The 12,932-nt window shown below is 42.2% G+C and overlaps 2 protein-coding genes across 2 annotated transcripts in view; one reads left to right on the top strand and one right to left on the bottom strand.

The window, feature by feature from the left end:
* CCDC146 (coiled-coil domain containing 146) overlaps positions 1-12,932 on the top strand; it is a 139,057-nt gene that overhangs the window by 42,221 nt on the left and 83,904 nt on the right. The gene's annotated exons all lie outside the window — the stretch shown is intronic.
* FGL2 (fibrinogen like 2) lies at positions 126-12,802 on the bottom strand. The gene is made up of 2 exons (XM_014068137.2): positions 12,146-12,802; positions 126-927 (listed from the first exon to the last, which is right to left on the bottom strand). The coding sequence occupies exons 1-2, from the start codon at positions 12,765-12,767 to the stop codon at positions 224-226; spliced, it is 1,326 nt and encodes a 441-aa protein (XP_013923612.2). The 5' UTR covers positions 12,768-12,802; the 3' UTR covers positions 126-223.

Here is a 12,932-nt window from a genome sequence, read left to right as displayed (position 1 = left end):
ACAAATATTAAAATTGCCAAGTTTGGAAATCTTTCTGGTGTACACTAAACTTGGTTAGGAAAAGAAGTCCATGTATTTTGGAAGAGAAATGCTTGCAAGAGAAAGAGATATTTTTTTTTTAAAAAAAAAGAAGGAATGTAACAGAATATTCTTAAATTGCACTCAAATTCTGAGGGAAAGTGCCAAGATTGGACAAATTGGATTTTGGGAGGAGGGAAAGGATTCACGGCAAAAATGTTTTGGGCCTCATCATCATTTTAACCTTCCTAAAAGCTTTCCGGTAACCGTTCATATTCTGATCAGATGGTTCCGTCCACGTGGCCCAAAAAATGCCATCGCGAACCCCTTTATATTTCTTGTTGTAATATTTGCCGTTGAGATTCGCAGCCAGACAAGCATCAAACCACCATCCCGAGCTATAATAGGCACCACAGTTGCCCGAAGAGTACTGGTCATTGTCCCTGTCCGGGGTGCTGAAGAACTTTTGATCGTGGCTGTAGCGTTTGCTGTAGTGCAATGAGTCTCCGGCGTTGCCGGTGTAGGTGCCGATGGCTAACCGGTATTTGAGATACTCGTTGGCGACGTAGAACTGGTCGTATTTGGCGTATTTTCGGACGCCGTTGAAATCTTCCAGCTCGATTCTCAGCTCCATCTCCTTGTTTTTGGTCAGGAGGTGGATTTTGTCGTTGCCCAGCCAGAACTCCTTATCGTTGCCAAAGCCCTTCTTGTAGGCCTCCCAGCTTCGGTTGAAGGAGACGCTGCCATCCTGGCGCATCTGGAAGATGGTCCAGCCCCCTCCAAAGGATTCCATGTCGCAATGCACCTCAAAGCTATGGTTTCTGGGATCCGGGGTAACTTTGTAGATGCCGCTCCGCCGGCTCCCGGTGGCGAAATAATTGGAACAGTCTCCTTGAAGAAGCTGGATGACTGGAAAGAGGGAGGGAGGGAGGGAGGGAAACGGCAGGTTATCACAAGTGACAGGCTATTTTGACTTATCTAGCATAGTACCCAAGGATGCAATTGGGATGAGATTGTATTTCCAAAAAATAAGTTTTTTTATTGGTCTTAGAACATGTGTAAAGAATAAAATATTCTGTGCTGTCAAGGACTTCTTTCCTTCCTTCCTTCCTTCCTTCCTTCCTTCCTTCCTTCCTTCCTTCCTTCCTTCCTTCCTCTATCTCTACCATTTCCTTTAATAAAATATCTTACAGTCATTGAGATCTTCCTTCCTTCCTCCCTCCCTCCTCCTACCCACCCTCCCTCCCTCTATTTCTCTTCCATCTCCTTTAATAAAATCTTAATCATTGAGATCTTCTTTCTTTCTTTCTTTCTTTCTTTCTTTCTTTCTTTCTTTCTTTCTTTCTTCTTCCCTCTCTCCCTCCCTCCCCCCTCCCTCCCTCCATACATTTCTCTACCATATCCTTTAATAAAATATCTTAGTGAGATCTTCTTTCTTTCTTTCTTTCTTTCTTTCTTTCTTTCTTTCTTTCTTTCTTCTTCCCTCCCTTCCCCCTCCCTCCCTCTCTCCATCAATTTTTCTACCATCTCCTTTAATAAAAGTCATTGAGAGCTCCCTCCTTTCCGTCCTTCCTTCCTTCCTTCCTTTTTCCATCCATCCATCCATCCATTTCTGTACCATCTCCTTTAATAAGTCATTGAGATCTCCCTCCCTCCCTCCTTCCTTCCTTCCTTTCTTTCCTTCATTCTTTCTTCTTTCCTTTCTCCATCCATCCCTCCCTCTATCCATCCAACCATCCATTTCTGTACCATCTCCTTTAATAAAATATCCCACAGTCACTGAGATCTGCTACAAGAACTCTTAGAGGCAAAAAAATTTTTATCACAACCTTCCTTAGTACTATGCGACAGTTCAAAAGATTTACAGCAGCTGTTCTCAACATCTGTGAGATAGCTTTTTCTGGGTGGAGTTGGATAAGAGCTGGCCTCGTGATTTTTACTACTGTCCTCTCATGGAAAACAGATTGATTTATTTCTAAGAAAAGTTAACTGAAAACGAGTCGGTGATGGCCAGTTGTTTGTAGAAATAGCAGTAACTCTGCTATTAAAGTAGTCCTTGGCACAATATTCTCTGAAAATGGTCATTTAATAGGACAGCAGTGATTTCCTATAATAGTGGTATTGCCTAACGTTTTGGTTTTGGCACCAAACAGGAATGTAACACTTTATATATTTTTTAACAAAAAAGGTCTTCCAGCTGTTTCCCAATTATTATAAATCATTTATGTCATTGTCTTTTAATGTCATTATGTCATGGAAATAAGCAAGACAATTCACATGGTCCTGGATTTTTTCTTTTTCTTATACACACTTTGTTAACGTTGCAGAATTTCATTTATATTTTATAGAGAATGAAATGTTGATTCTTATATAAATACGCTGGAGTTGTCATTTGGAGATGCCAGGAGCCAGAGTATTATCGCTTCAAATACTTAGGTGATCTGAGTGGTGTGATGGTTGCAAGTCAGACACATTAATCCTTGTTTAACAACTTGTTTAGAGACCACGTTAACTTACACTGGCACTGAAAAACCAACTTTATGACGAGTCCTTGCACTTACGACCATATTCCTTTATTCGAGTTAGTTCAAGGCTCTCCAAATTTGGCAACTTTAGGACTTGTGGACTTCAACTCCCAGAATTCCTCTAGATCAGGGTTGTCAAACTCAAGGCTCGATCCGGCCCACAATGTGGGGCCACCCTGCAAAATGTAAGGGGCCAGTCCGCGTCGCTTCGGCCCAGACTACCCAAAGCGAAGAGGAAATATGCCAGCAGTTTGGGAGTGTCACCAAACTGGCCATGCCCACCCAGTCGGCCATGCCCGCTCGGTCTCCCGAGGTCAACCACAACCCCAGTGGTGGGATTCAAATAATTTAACAACTGGCTCTCTGCCCTAATGACTATCTGGGTAGGTGGGGCTCGGTGGTCATGTGACTGGGTGGGCTTGGCCAACACAACATCATTCACGTCGATGGGCGCTTCGCATCAGCTGTTACAGTGTAATAAGGGTTAACCAGAGAGGCAGTTTCTGTAAGCAGATCAATAAAGATTAGGCTAGAAACAACATCAGAATGTTTCCTTCCTGCCTTCTTTACAGGATTAGCCCTGTAAAGTGGAAAAAAACAAAATAAGATTTCTTCCAACAACCAGTTCTCCGAACTGCTTAGAAAGTTACCAACCAGTTCTCCCGAATAGGTGCGAACTGGCTGAATCTCACCGCTGCACAACCCTGATGTGGCCCTCAATTATATTGAGTTTGACACCCCGGCTCTAGATTTGAACTCCCACCATCACTCAGGCAGCCATGCTGGCTGGGGAATTTTGGGAGTTGAAGTCCAGAAGTCCACAAGTTGCCAAGTTTGGGGAACCTGGGGGCAGATTCAGGATGATTTGGCATTGTGAATGTGACGTGGAAATGAAGGCGTTATTTCTCCGACGATAGTTAAAATGTCACTTTTAGGCATAGTCAATATGAAGAGATGCGCTGAATTTCCATGTGGCTTTATTGAAGTGCTTTTAATCAGTCTTGGAGAAAGCAAATGGTGAACATGTTCCTCAACAATAAAAAATATTGGATAAGGATTAAAAATGGTTAGAGGAAATGGTAAAACTGCAAATAGAGCTAAAACAGGCATATTATCAGGGAAATCTAACAAAAAAATCCTATATTTAATGTGACATGTAATAACGGTGGCTAGAATAGTATAAGTTCAAAACTGGAAAAATGGAAATACATCCTCTGAGGAAATATAATACAGGAGATATTAGACTGCGCTGAGATGGATAGGTTAACCATGGAAATCAAAGACAAAGGAGAAACACAATACTACTTAATTTGGGATGTCTATTATACATACATCCCAATATATACTATACACCCCAAATTAAATCGTATTCTGTTTCTCCTTTGTCTTTGACACTATAATTGGCTTGACAGTAGATGCAAAGAGTAGAAAACTAATAATGAAAGACAATTAAGGAATTAGAAATTTGAAATAAGTGTAAAAATAATGTAAGATGCTCCCCCCTCCGGTCAACTGATTTTGGGGTCTCTGCTGAGCATATATGGGGGCAAGGCGCATGTAGGAGATGTACGTACATGCACAGGGGCGCACGCATGCGTGGGGGTGGCGGCACCCCCCTCGCATCCTGTTTTTGCTTCCAGGAAGATGCAGGGACCCTACTAGGCCCAAAATGGGGCATGAGGGGGTCACATATGCATGTGTGGTGTGCGGGGGGGAGCATGGGGGGAACAAGTGCGCATGCACAGGGTGGAGAGCACGAAGGGGGTCGTGCACACATTGCATTATGGGTGCAGGCTATTTTGGCATCCAACAACAAAAAGGCTAGCCATCACTAGAATAGAATAACAGAGTTGGAAGGGACCTTGGAGGTCTTCTAGTCCAACCCCCTGCTTAGGCAGGAAACCCTACACTGCTTCAGACAAAGGGTTATCCAACATCTTCTTAAAAACTCTTCACTGAAGAGACATCCAAGCTGGAACTGAGAAGAAATTTTCTGACAGGGAGAACAATTCATCAATGGAACGGCTTGCCTCATGGAGTTGTAAGTGCTCCATCACTGGAGGTTTTTCAAGAAAAAATTGGACAACCGTTTGTCCAAAATGGAATAAACACACTTCCGTCTCGGCAGAGGGTTGGACTAGAAGACCTCTGTGCTCCCTTCCAGCCCTAAGACTCTATGAAATAGTGTATTTTATTCCTAAGCATCCTTACACTGTTTGGGAGGCATACCAGGAGCAACAATTTACTCCCGGTCCAGATTTGTTTATAATAAAACCCGAATTTTATTAACCATGTAACATACTTTGGGAGCATAAATATTTCGGTCTGCTCCGGATGATAAGAATCAGAAATGTCAACTGAATTCTTAAGTTGTTCCTTGGTTTTTACTGTAATGTAATCAATTTAAAATGTTACATTTCTTGGAAAGAAGCTTGGAAAAAAGAATTTATCTGAAAGCCAAAATAGATCATGTTTGAATGCCAAGTGCCATCATTTTACGATTTTTTTTAAAATTATTATTTTTTTGCGGTTAGAACAGACTGCGTTGAAGATAAACCAACTCCGAAAACTGCCTAGCTGGAAGGAAATTGCCTACAAAACAATACTTCATTTTGCACTGCTTATATAGCATGGCATTTTGCCAAGATTCCATTCTTGGTATATGATGTGCCATCTATTTAGAAAATATGATTTTTTGTCCTACTTCGATCCAGATATTTGCAGTTATATAAGGAAAGGCCCCATTTTGGGCCTTCCCTTATATAAGATTTCTATAGCAGCCTAGAACATATGGTGAACACTTGAATCGCTTTTTAAAAATAGCTCAAAACAATATTTCATGATGAAGCTTTTAATTTTTTGAGTTTTTTTTAAAAAAAATTCACACGCATGGGAGATTCACGTGGTTCCAGTCTAAAACGGAGGCATTTCACCAATATGTTAGAATCAATATTCTGAAGATAAAGCTGAAAACAGTTTGGGGGAAAAGGACAGATATAATATTATTCAGGTGTTGCGGTCCCATCATAAATGGTTTGAAAAATTCATTCCCCCATCCCCTTTCACTCTTAAAACCCTAACCCAACCTAGATGCAATCCTCAGCCTTACTCCTTTTCCAAAAACTGTGGTTCCTTAATATTTCATCTGTGGGGTCTTTGGTGCTCCCTGAGCTTGGATGTTTGCAGACGTTTCTTTACCCAACTAGGTAACATCATCAGTGCTAGTGAGGAGTGGGATTTGCTCTCAGTTTATATTCTAGTGTCTTCCCTTGTCAGGGTTGATTGGGATGGTCTTAAGAAATTCATTGTTCGGGCTGTTTGCTGTTGACTTTTCCTTGGCAGTTTTCGATTGGGGTTTATTTGATGGTCTGTTGTTAACCTCAGAGTTAATCTATTCTGGTCTGTTGGATCTTTTTGTTCTCTTTTTGGCTAGCTGACTGTCTCTTTTGCAAAGTTTACATATATTGTTCATGTCTATGTGTCTATCAATGGATACCCTGTTTCCCCGAAAATAAGATCACTCCGGATAATAAGCCCAATCGGGCTTTTGAGCGCATGCACTAAAATAAGCCCTCCCCGAAAATATTGCAACACAGCAGCAGCCATGAGGTGACCATGCTCACCGACTCCTGAACCTCAAAAATAATAAGACCTCCCCGAAAATAAGGCCAAGTGCTTATTTTGGGGGAGTCAAAGAAAAATAAGACCCTGTTTATTTTCCAAGGAGAAGCTGGTGAGATGTTTGCAGTGGGAAAGTAGAAAAGTCTCAAATGAACTTTTTCTCAACGGAAGTACTACAAATAGCACTGGCTTCTAGTATGTTCTAATTGCTAATTGCCAGTAGAGAGTCTTTTTCCTCACAATAAGAAAGCAAGCATTGGCACAATTATCAGTAACGTACTAAAAATGTACTTTCCTGTAGGTGGGGTGGGGAGGGCATAGAATTAGACTGAGTCTTTCAAAACACTGCATGTCTATCAAAATATTTGGATTAAAGTCTAATTCTTCTAAGGTCTAAAGTCTAAAATAAGACCCTGTCTTATTTTGGGGGAAATTCGGTAATTTGTCAGAGTACCAGGCTTCTAGAAATTTCAGGCTTGGCTTGGTTTAGATTGGCCACATTTTTCCAATTGAAACTATGGTCAAGTCTGTCTACCTTATGGATATACAAGAACTCCATTGTCAAATCGAAAAACGCTATCATCATCAGGAGAGCTACCCCTGCAATAAAACCAAGTTGACATTTTTCAGTTTCTGTGCATTAATGCAGGGGTCTCCAAACTTGACCACTTTAAGACGTGTGGACTCAAACTGGATGTCTGAGGAATTGTGCGAGTTGACGTTAAGGAGTGACATCATAGCAGTATTCCAGTATTTGAAGAGCTGCCATAAAGATCGGTGAAAGTTAAAGGTTCCCCTCGCACATATGTGCTAGTCATTCCCGACTCTAGAGGACAATGCTCATCTCCATTTCAAAGCCAGCGCTGATCATGTGGCTGGCATGACTAAATGCCAAAGATGCACAGAATGCTGTTCCCTTCCCACCAAAGGGGGTCCCTATTTTTCTACTTGCATTTTTACATGCTTTCGAACTGCTAAGTTGGCAGAAGCTGGGACATGTAACAGGAACTCCCTCCGTTACGCGGCACTAGGGATTCAAACAGCCAAACTGCCAACCTTTCTGATCAACAAGCTCAGCGTCTTAGCCACTAAGCCACCGCATCCCTTCACCATAAAGAAGAGGGGGGTCAATTTATTCTCCAAAGCACCAGAGGGCGGGACAAGAAACAATGGTTGGGAACTAATCTAAGAGAGAAGCAATCTGGAATTAAGGAGAAGCTTCTTCACAGTGAGAACAATTAACCAGTGGAACAACTTGCCTCCAGAAGTTGTGGGTGCTCCATCACTGGAGATTTTTAACAAGAGACTAGATAGTCACTTGTTGTGGCCCAGGAGGAGCCGTTGGAGCTGCCACCAGACTCCGACAGTGAGGGGCCCTATGAGTTGGCTCTGGAGGATGTGGAGGACCCTGGACAGGGTTCCGACTCCGAGCACGGTGCAGAGAGGCTGGTTGGCCACCAGGAGGCACCTGAGCCTTGGACCAGTGGGGAGGAGACAAGGGAGAGTGAGCCAGAAACCAGTAGTGAGTTGTTCCTGGATGCACGCCATCGAAGAGCTAATAGGTGTCAGGAACAATTACCCAATTACAGGAGGTGATTGCACTCAGCTGGTGGTCATTAGGCTCCTCTCCAGACTGTAAAAAGCTACTTGTGCACACGCCCTTCTTTGCAGAAGTCAACACAGAATCGAATGTCAGAGAACTTTGTAGGAGCTTGGCAGGCTGGATTGCTGCCAAGCCTTATCTGTGTTTATTGCTGCCCAAGCTTGTCTGTGCTGGATTGCTGCCAAGGACCTGTCTGTCTGTTAATCAAATGCCGTAATTTATCTCTGGCTCGGAGTGTGCTTTGGTGTGGAACGAGGGGGGTCAGAACAGTCACTTATCTGAAATGGTATAGGTTCTCCTGCTTGAGCAGGGGGCTGGACTAGAAGACCTCCAAGTTCCCTTCCAGCTCTATTCTATTCTAAGTTCACAAGTCTTCATGTTCCCAAGTTTGGAGACCCATTGGCGTAGTGAAGATGAGTTACCAGCAATGCTTGCTAACAGGACTGGTACATTCTTCACCTGACACTTTAATAATATCTTTAATACTGTAAGGCAGGGCCCTCCAAACTTGCAACTTTAAAATTCAATGTAGGCAAAAGAAAAGTCTTACGCTTAGGCAAGAAAAACCAAAAGTGCACATATATAGACTGGGTGAAACCAGGCTTAATAGGCGTAACTGTGAGAGGGATCTTGGAGTTTTAGTTGACAACCAATTAAATATGAGCCAACAGTGTGCAGCCGCAGCCAATGCAATCCTAAATTAACAGAGGGATACAATCAAGATCAAGTTAGGTACTAATACTACACTTTGAAGCCGAGGTGGCACAGTAGTTAAATGCAGCACTGCAGGCTACTTCAGCTGACTGCAGTTCTGCAGTTCAGCGGTTCAAATCTCACCGGCTCAGGGTTGACTCAGCCTTCCATCCTTCTGAGGTGAGTAAAATGAGGACCCGGATTGTTGTTGGGGGCAATAGGCTGACTCTGTAAACCGCTTAGAGAGGGCTGAAAGCCCTATGAAGCGGTATATAAGTCTAACTGCTATTGCTAGTAAGAGCACACCTAGGATACTGCATCCAGTTTTGGTCACCACGATGTAAAAAAGATCTTGAGACTCCAGAAAAAGTACAGAAAAGAGCAACCAGGATGATTAGGGGACCAGAGACTAAAACAAACAATGAACTAGCATGTGAAAAGAAAGACCAGGGGAGACAGGATGGCAGTCTTCCAATATCTGAGGAGCTGCCACAGAGAGGGAGCGGGTCAAGCTATTTTCCAAAGCACCCAAAGGCCAGACAAGGAATAATGGATGGAAACTGATCAAGGAGAGATTCAACCTGGAAGTATACCAGTCAATAGCAGTAGACTTATATACCGCTTCATAGGCCTTTCAGGCCTCTCTAAGCGGTTTACAGAGAGTCAGCATATTGCCCCCAACAATCTGGGTCCTCATTTTACCCACCTCGGAAGGATGGAAGGCTGAGTCAACCCTGAGCCGGTGAGATTTGAACCGCTGACCTGCTGATCTAGCAGTAGCCTGCAGTGCTGCATTTAACCACTGCGCCACCTTGGCGCACCTTACCAAAAGTAAGGAGAAATTTTCTGACAGTGAGAACAATCAACTCATAGAACAGCTTGCCTTCGGAGGTTGTAGCAGCCTCATCACTGGAAGCTTTCAAGAAGAGACTGAACTGCCATCAGTCAGAAATGATGTAGGGTCTCCTGCTTGGGCGCGGGCGTGGGGGGGTTGGACTAGATGACCTAACAAGTCCCCTTCCAACTCTGTTCATCTGTGAACTCCCCAATTCTGAGAGTCCACAAGTCTTAAAGTGGCCAGGTTTGGAGACCCCTGCATTAGATTTTGCCCTGGCCAGTAGCGAACGGTGGGGCAAATTATAACTGGTCCACTTTTGGTACCCCTTGGTATCCTTAGTGAACAGCAAAAGATGCTCTCATCCAACCTAATAAGATGTAGGCTAAAAGGATCAAAAATTGGCTGGAGGCAATAACAGGGATTAAAATAGAATGGAAACCTGAATATTTTTATTAGGAATAACATCTGCGAAATACAAAAAAGAAATCCAGTATTTAATACTACATATAATTACGGCGGCAAGGATTGCCTTTGCCCAGAAATGGAAAAACAAATTAATTCCAAGCGAAGAGGAAACAATAAGAAAGGTTATGGATTGTACCGAAATGGACAAACTAACTAAAGAAATCCAGGGAAAAGAAGAATCAGAATTCTACCAGATATGGGATAAATGGTATATATAGGTGGATGGAGGAAAGAAGCAAGAATCAATGAAGGAATGTAACAAAACTCAAAAAATAATAGTTATGAGTAAAATAAGAGGGTTAAGAATGGTGAAATCCAAATGAAATACAATAGAAGGGGAAATAACATAAGGTGAGCTGTATCGATTGATGATTGCTATTAGAAAGAACAGGAAGCTCCTGTTCATATTGTATTGTGTAAATGTGGTGTACGTCTAAGTTTTGTGTGTGTGTATTTTACATGTTTGTTAATAAATTTTTTTTAAAAAAGATGTAGGCTAAGATAGCTGAGTATAGTGCATTGTTAGTTTGCTAATATCCCACACCCAGCTTTTCCTAGGCTCATGTTTCTTTCTAGAAGCCCCTGGAGGAAGTCTGCAATAAATGGTGCCTTTGTACTTTTTCCTCAGTTGTTGATCCAAATATCTACAAAAATTGTGAGGTTTGTACCCAGGTCCCAAATCCTTTCCCATAAACAGAAAAATCTATACCCGAAAGTGCTGACTGATGCGACTGCTCACCTGAGCTAATCCAAGTGGGCCTCGATTTATAACAGTTTATTTAGCGACCGTTCAGAGTTACAACAGCACTGGAAAAAGAAATGACTTATGGACGTTTCACATTTGCACCATCCTCTTGTTCATGGGATCGAAATACACATGCTTATCAACTGATTCATATTTATGACCAGTTGCAGTGTCCAGGGGTCCTGTGATCTGCTTCTGCAACCTTCTGACAAGCAATGGGAAGCCAGATTCACTTAACAACCATGGTACTTACTTAATAATTGCAGTGATTCATTTAACAACCGTGGCAAAAAGTTGTAAAATAGGGCAAAATTCGCTTAGTAATGTACACTTTGGGCTCAATTATGGTCGTAAGGCCGAGGACAACCTGTAATAATATTTGACTTCACTCCTAATTTCTTCAGCCAGCAATATCCATCTGCTGCTTTTCTCACTCTTCAGAGAGTCCCTCATTCCAAAAATAACAAGGTTGAATTAATCTTGTTAATTGTGGAACGACTTGCCTCCAGAAGTTGTAAATGTCCAACACTGGAAGTTTTTAAGAAGAGATGGGATAAACATTTGTCTGTAGTAGTGTAGGATATCCTGCCTAAGGAGGGGGTTGGACTAGAAGATCTCCAAGGTGTTCTGTCCCTATTCTATTCCACTCCACTCTACTCTACTCTACCCTACCCTGTCCTATTCCTATTCCTATTCCTATTCCTAATTCTATTCTATTCTCTAATCTCTATTTTCTACTTATTTTCTACTCTACTCTACTCCTACTCTACTCTACTCTAATCTAATCTAAACTAAACTAAACTAATCTATTCCTATTCCTAATTCTATTCTATTCTCTAATCTCTATTTTCTACTTATTTTCTACTCTACTCTACTCCTACTCTACTCTACTCTACTCTAATCTAATCTAAACTAAACTAAACTAATCTATTCCTATTCCTAATTCTATTCTATTCTCTAATCTCTATTTTCTACTTATTTTCTACTCTACTCTACTCTACTCTACTCTACTCTACTCTACTCTACTCTACTCTACTCTACTCTACTCTACTCTACTCTAATCTAATCTAATCTAATCTAAACTAAACTAAACTAAACTAATCTATTCCTATTCCTATTCCTAATTCTATTCTATTCTCTATTTATTTTCTATATTCTATTCTATTCTATTCTATTCTATTCTATTCTATTCTACTCTACTCTACTCTACTCTACTCTATTCCTACTCCTAGTCCTACTCCTACTCCTACTCCTATTCCTAATTCTATTCTATTGTCTATTTATTTTCTATTCTATTCTATTCTACTCTACTCTAATCTATTCTCTATTCTCTATTCTCTATTCTCTATTCTCTATTCTCTATTCTCTATTCTCTATTCTCTATTCTCTATTCTCTATTCTCTATTCTCTATTCTCTATTCTCTATTTATTTTCTATTTTCCATTCTATTCTACTCTACTCTACTCTACTCTACTCTACTCTACTCTACTCTACTCTACTCTACTCTACTCTACTCTACCCTTTCATCTATCAACCCCCGAAACCTGGGTTCTTTATAACTCGGTTCAACAACATTTCTCAACGTAAAAAGGTGTAAACCCTTCAAATTCACGCAGACATCACCAACGTTGACTTACATGGTGTGGGTGCTACCGCTGGGCACTGTGAAGAGCACTTCATATCCAAACTCTTGACGAAAAACGTCAGGTTGGCCACCCTGTTGTCGACGTAATTTTCCACGTTGTTCATGTTGACCAGGTTCATCTTCTCCAGCCGGCCGTGCAGAGTATGGATCTGGTTCTTGGCATTCTTCAGGTTCTCGGACAGCTTGTTCACCTTATCCTGCAGGTCCGTGACTCGGTTGTCTTGCACGGCGCTCTGGTTGGCGGGGCCGTCCGGCAGAAAGTCGTTGGAATTGTCCTTCTCTCGGTTGTCATCTGCCTGGAGTTTACAATCCTGGCAGGATTTCTTCAGCGTGTTGACCATCTCCTTGAGGACCTCCACTTCCTTGAGGGTCTTCTCCATCAGTTGGAAGTGCTTGGGCAGCTGGATGGTCAAGGGAGGAAAATTCACCTGGTAGGGACATTCCTCTCCATCGCATTTCCCGCTGCTTTGGAGGGCGAGAGGGCAAGCCGGAGATACCTTATCTCCTCCTCCTCTTTCTTCATCTCCTCTTCCTGCCTGCTCTTCCGATAGAACGAACCTGTTTGCAAACAGCAGAGCTATTGCCTGCAGCAAGACCCCGCCGGAGAGCTTCATCTTGTCTGAGATCGTAGCCTCTCAGTGAGGAAGTGCGCTTAGCTCCAGAAACTTATATACAGGGCAGCTCGGTGGTGCTTGTGAGTTATCGCAGTTCTCAGAAAAGGGTGGGTGTATATCTTGCATCACAAGCTGAGAGTGATATTAATAGCAGCACAGAGTAGT

Source organism: Thamnophis sirtalis, unplaced genomic scaffold, assembly GCF_051295495.1.
Source record: "Thamnophis sirtalis isolate CommonGarterSnake01/CBP01778 unplaced genomic scaffold, rThaSir2_p1.2 scaffold_9, whole genome shotgun sequence".
In the NCBI taxonomy this organism is placed as follows: Eukaryota; Metazoa; Chordata; class Lepidosauria; order Squamata; family Natricidae; genus Thamnophis; species Thamnophis sirtalis.
Note: the sequence above shows the minus strand (reverse complement) of the source record. Positions and strands in the feature narration are given on the sequence as shown.